This window comes from Daktulosphaira vitifoliae, unplaced genomic scaffold (assembly GCF_025091365.1).
Source record: "Daktulosphaira vitifoliae isolate Bord-2020 unplaced genomic scaffold, ASM2509136v1 Scaffold_1, whole genome shotgun sequence".
In the NCBI taxonomy this organism is placed as follows: domain Eukaryota; kingdom Metazoa; phylum Arthropoda; class Insecta; order Hemiptera; family Phylloxeridae; genus Daktulosphaira; species Daktulosphaira vitifoliae.
The window spans coordinates 66,504,527-66,510,646 of NW_026099572.1; the positions used below are offsets into that span (position 1 = coordinate 66,504,527).

At 24.5% G+C, this 6,120-nt stretch overlaps 1 protein-coding gene across 1 annotated transcript in view; it reads right to left on the bottom strand.

The window, feature by feature from the left end:
* Positions 1–3,815: 3,815 nt before the first annotated feature.
* LOC126895952 (uncharacterized) overlaps positions 3,816–6,120 on the bottom strand; it is an 8,254-nt gene continuing 5,949 nt past the window's right edge. Inside the window, exons 3-4 of the mRNA XM_050668306.1 lie at positions 4,084–4,301; positions 3,816–4,025 (exon numbers count right to left, since the gene is read on the bottom strand). Of these exons, the coding sequence (XP_050524263.1) occupies positions 3,894–4,025; positions 4,084–4,301 (350 nt within the window). The 3' untranslated portion in view covers positions 3,816–3,893. The remainder of the gene's footprint in view (positions 4,026–4,083; positions 4,302–6,120) is intronic.

Consider the following 6,120-nt stretch of genomic DNA (forward strand, 5'->3'; position numbering starts at 1 on the left):
TGAACTAGTACTTAAAACATTTTTAAATATTTATACGAGGAGGGGTAATAGAAGTAATAGCGCCATATTGATAAATTATCATTTTCTGACGCCAATATTGGTAATTTATTACCACAAAAAATCAAAAAAGAAAATAAGTCTCACGCAATCAAAATAATGTAATGACATCTACAAGTTATTTTTTTTGGATCTGCGCTTTATGATTATAATACTAAGTTGAAGTATCCTTTCAAAACAAATGTCGGTATTAACCATAATATTTTAGTCTTCAAAATGTATATTTGCATTTTCTTCGTAAAAACTTAATTACAAATACTGTTTTAGTTGCTTATATTTCAAATTAAAATTGCATCTACATTTTTCGTATTTATTAAATCAAATTTATGAAGTTTTATTCGGCCTGATTTAACGTGTCTTGTTAACCCAAAAAGTGATTTATAATCTTTTAGACCGGATAAAACGGGAACTATAAGATTTTTTGCCCACCATTTCTTTATAACTCTGAAGGCCTATTTCAAAGAAATTATACGAAATTCGTGTCGATTACAATACATATTTTTCGTAGTTGATGGTACCACAATGTCTAAACAGGATAGATGGTTCCATTTTTTTTGTATGTATATTCAATATTTTGTTATGATTCACTAACATGTCTGTGACTACAAATTTATGTATAACTAGAATTTTTGATCATTTTTATAGTTGGACCACCGTTAGCATGCCATTTAAAACAAAAAGATAAAACATTAAAGAAATGTTTTTGTAATTTACCTATTCAGTATTTTTGACGTTCAATATATAATATAAAATATTATGTTGTTAAATAATTATTATGTTTGATAATTAAAGATACTTAGGCCAGTGATTTTAACTTTTGTACAGAAAAGGAATTTTGGAAAAAATTGCGTATTAGACTAGTAAATGTTCCAAAATCTTCTAAACACTAAAACAGGATAATATCTCTTTATACATCAGTTAATCCTATTGTAAAGAAATAAAAATGATTATAAATATTAATTGAGATGTCCAGTTACTAAAACAGAACAAATGGTTTTACATTTTGCTTTTCCTAAGCTAATTATAAGCTGATTCGCCAAGAATCATAGACCCAACTAGCGGAGATGCTGGAAGTGCTGCAGCACCCCCAACTCTCAATCAGCACTTGCAGTCCTAATTTATTAAAATTGTGAAAATAACTTTTTTTCGTTTTATGGAAAATTTTTTTTTTTGATCAGTAGTTTACAATAAATAATTTTTTTATCATACAATTTGAAACTTCTTTTCTTTGTGGTTAATTTTGATAATCAAAAATATTATAGGGCAAACCGAAAATTTATGTTAATATAATGGTTTATTAGTTAAACATTTTTTTTTTCTTATATTTGTTCAATGGCTTTGGTGAGTAATTATTGAGGAATGTTATTTGGGAGTGTGAGGTTGAACCTACATGAGTTTACAAACTCATTTATAAATTTATATTATAAAAAAGTGAAGAGTCAATATTTTTAAAATCTATGAATTAAATAAATTGTTTTACGAAATGAGTTTCAAGTGTACATTTCTATTGAGTCATTTAAATAGAGTATAAAAATGATTCTATTCATTTTTCAATTATTATTCATTATTTGAATTCGATAATATTTAAAAAAGTTAAAACATACTTTTTTTTTTAATTATATTAAAAAGTTAATGTAGCACATTTTAAATAGGTACTCATTCACTATAATTAAAAAATTGCTTAATATTTGTCACTATTTCATACATTTTTATTTAAAATTATTTTTTGTATCTAACCATTATAGTTGCATTAAATTTAAATTGTAATTGTGACTTATCTCATATTAATAATGATAAGCTGTCCACGATGATTCGACACAACCACAAAATAAATACAATCTTAACGGCTATTCTTTGATCTTAGCCGCTACCTGTTCGATCTACGTTACGATATGACATCCAAAAACATGACATTTGGCACAGGTATATTTGTAGAAGTAATTTGAGGTACTCTTCTCTATGTGTGAAAATTATGCAATACAGTTGAAAATAACAATTACAGTATTACCAAGATGTTTGAATTTCAAAATTTATTTTTTACTTACGCAATTTTCAAAATCGTACAATTCAATTGCCATGACTAATTTTAATCATGATACTTTCTTAAAATTATATGTAAACCAATATTTTTGTTGATTTATAGGTAATGATAAATAAAAATCTTCTTCTCCACAGCCCAGTGTGCTTTAGATATTCCCTACATTGTAAATTTTTAAAATTAATATGTACTAAAAGAAAAATAGTAATAATTTTATATTTTCTAAATAAAAATTATTTTTTTAATGTAGTGAAATGGAATACTTAAACTTTTATTTTAACATTGGACTTTTACTTCAATTTTCTCTAATTTTATTATAAAGCTAAGAATCCCAATTTGCTTTTTGGGTACGGCTAAAAAACAATTAAATAAAAATTAATTTTTATCAATATTTATATCCAGTTATATTAAAAAGAAAAGGTTAATGTATGTTCTAATAAATAAAAAAAATTGTTTTCTCGAATAATCATTTATTGAGATGTTTATTAAAATTCAGAGGTTGTAAACAGAATTTTAATAATTCCGTGATATATTTTCTATAATTACAATGTGCAAGCAAAATACATTTTTGTGATTGTTTATTACTTTAATTCAATATTTAACTAACAATGTGAAGTTAATCTACATTCCAAAATCGAAATCATATTAAAATGTTTTATTTTCCTCAATTAATATCCAGAAAAAAGTTCTTTTAACATTTTTCGTCAATGAAATATCATGAAATCTCAATTTACAAGATTTTTGAATTTAAGTGTTAAAAAATGTTACATAATAATATGTATATAATCATGAAGTCGTTGAAAAAATATTTGAAACGTCTTTATAATAGCCATTGCAATTATGGGTTTTTTTTATCGGGGTACATTTAAAAATTCTTTGATTGAACACTAACGACGGAAACTTCTGTTTTATTAACTTGCTACATAATCTTTCTCATATCTATATTTCGATATCCTAACAGTACTCTTATATTAAAAAAAAAATTAATCCAATAAAAGAATATCTCATAAAAACACTTTTTAATTTAATGAGATTACCAGTAAGTATAGAACAAAACTAGACATAATGAAAAATATATACAAGTATATTTCGATTTAAATACTATAATATAAAAAAATTAGTAGATGTACAGAATGTAATAGATCTTATTTGATAACTCGAACTCTAATTTTTGAGACAATTAAAATACACTAATTTTTTTTAAAGAATTTTTGTATTCATAGACTATTTTAATCCATATTTTTATTTATTTTTTATAATAAAAAAGTACTCTTAAAATGTTGCTAAGTAATCTTTTTAAAAGAAATATTAATGGGTAGATAACAATTTTAGAACCAATTATCAAGTTCTTAATATTTTAATACATAGAGTGGGAATGTGATGCAAATGGAGTATGCGTTATATACACCATGATAAGCTATAACCACCCTCACTAGATACATATTTGTATTAAAATGCTTGTAACTCAATAATTATTTATACGTAAGTTGTAATCGAGCAACTTTATATATATTACAACCAATATAGTTGATTTGGGAATGTAGGAAAAAAATACATCTGGAATATTTAATTTACTTAGTTCAATGAATAGTTGAAAAAAAAAAGCAAAAATGTATAATTGCCAATAATATAAAGTGAATTTAAAATTTACACGAATACGAAATGAGTTATTTGTGAAAATTTCTTTTAAACATAGATAATAATTTATTTAAAGGGTAAATAAAATAACTAAACTTCTATTTTATTTAAAATGTGTCATATATTATTCATACAGATTTGAACATATAGTTAAAAGAAATTATTTAGGTACAGTTGCAGAGCACTTTCCACAATAATGCCTATTTGACATATCAGCCATAAATACACCAGGACCACAGTTTTCTGATGTGCATTCTTTCTTTAAACGGATAACTTTTCCGTTTTCATCTACCTATAAATAAAAATTTTAGATAAAAAGAAAATAACATAGAAATTAATTTATAAATTACTTTATAAAATTTCAATACAGCAAGCTTGACCTTCCTTTTCTTATGCTTGATTTTTTTTGGAGTCGAATAATTCTTCTTCTTACGTTTCTTGGCACCACCTCTTAATCTAAGAACCAAGTGAAGGGTAGATTCTTTTTGAATATTATAATCAGATAATGTGCGTCCATCTTCAAGTTGTTTTCCAGCAAATATTAATCTTTGTTGATCAGGTGGGATTCCTAGAATAGAGAGATTCAAAATATTAAAATTTTGTGAAGGAATAACTATTTTTGCTCAAATAAATTATTAGGCAAAAATTTAAACTCTAGTACACCTATAAGTATCTTATGAAAATTAAAATGGATGATATAATGGTTTTAAAACAACAAAGTGTAACATATCAATGAAATTGTTTAATTTATTAAAATATTGGTAACTTTTTTTACATAATGAAAATACTTTAAATTAATCAAAAAAATCTTGAAAATTATTGTAATACTTAAATATGTGGTTAGAGTTAATAAATGTAACATTCAAGGATGGAAAAACCAAAAATTGTGTGTACATGAAGATATCTAGAAAAAAGGGAGTTTTACATGGTGATTGATTAAGGATAATATACTCATTTTATTAAAGAATTGAAAGTTGTTAATTTTCGTAAAGGAAAATATTGTTTGATTCTATAATAATATATGTTTAAAAAGTTTTTTTTTCATTCTTTCCAAAATAATTAACCTAAACATAAATTTATTTATGGTAACCACTCATCTTAACTAGATGATATGATATAATAAAATTTTTGTACTTATAGTATTTTTTATTCAATAAGCCAATCCTCAGTTATTTTTTGTTAAACTTTAGTATTTTTTGGTTAATTTTTTATTGATAATTTGCTGTTTAACATAAAGTAATCATCATATCTATATCATATCACATAAACAAGTTTTTATTGACAATTTTTGTTATTATTACAGCCAATTTTGATAATAAGAACAAATATTAATGATAATTTATCAATAAACTTCAGTGAAATAGATTATTGTTGCCTTTGGTACAAGGAAAACCAAGTTAATGATGAATTTCTATTTTAAATTGTAATCTTTAAACAATTTTAACATAATGGTTGATGGGATAATGAATATTATAAGAACTACATTTTTTTTCTGTTATATTATCAAACTAAAAACCCAGCACAGGGGGGTCGCGGCACAGTGGTGCCGTGGTATAGTTGGATCAAGTATAATGATATCTGACAGTGATTAAAATCACTATCAAAAATAAACACTTCGATGCAAATCTTTAGATAGTGTTTAATTTTAAAAAATTGGTGGATTATTCTAAAAGCTACATGATCTGCTAGTTCCTTAGTAATATCCTGATTAAGATAAAGTATGTCGAATGAAAAAGGGTTTATTAAAAAATTTTATTTCTCATAAAAAAATTGTGTTGATCCATACACTTTTCAATATGTTATAATATTATAAAGTTAAAAATGTAAAATACAAAATCGAGAATTTTCACACAAAAATAGCATTTGGTAGCCATTTTCACCGTGAAGATAAGTCTAGAGGTCAAATTTTTTTTTTTTTAATTAAAGTATATTACATAAGCTTTAATTTAAGATATATATAAAAGTGTCAGACCTTCCGGGACATTTTCAAAAGTTAAGTTGAAAAAGTTAATTTTTTGTGAAATAGTTGTCTTTTTAAATACCCCCTGTGGGCAGATAAAGGGTCAAATTTACAAAAAAAAATATATCAAATGATAGGTAAGGACATCAAGCATCTATATAAACAAAAATTATATTGATATGTTCATTTTTGAAAAAGTTACAGCACATTTTAGTAAAAAAAATTGAAAAATTTTCGAAAATTAGCGATTTTTAAATTTGTAATTTTTTTGGAGGTTTCCCCCATTTACGGGGAATGGGGGAATTTTTTTCAATTTTTAAGGGCAATGTCTTCGACTAGATACGATTTGTGATCTTTTGACGTATCGTTGAAAGAAATCCGTTCGGTGAGAGCTGAGAAAAAGTGGTAACAGACACAAAAAAAAAAA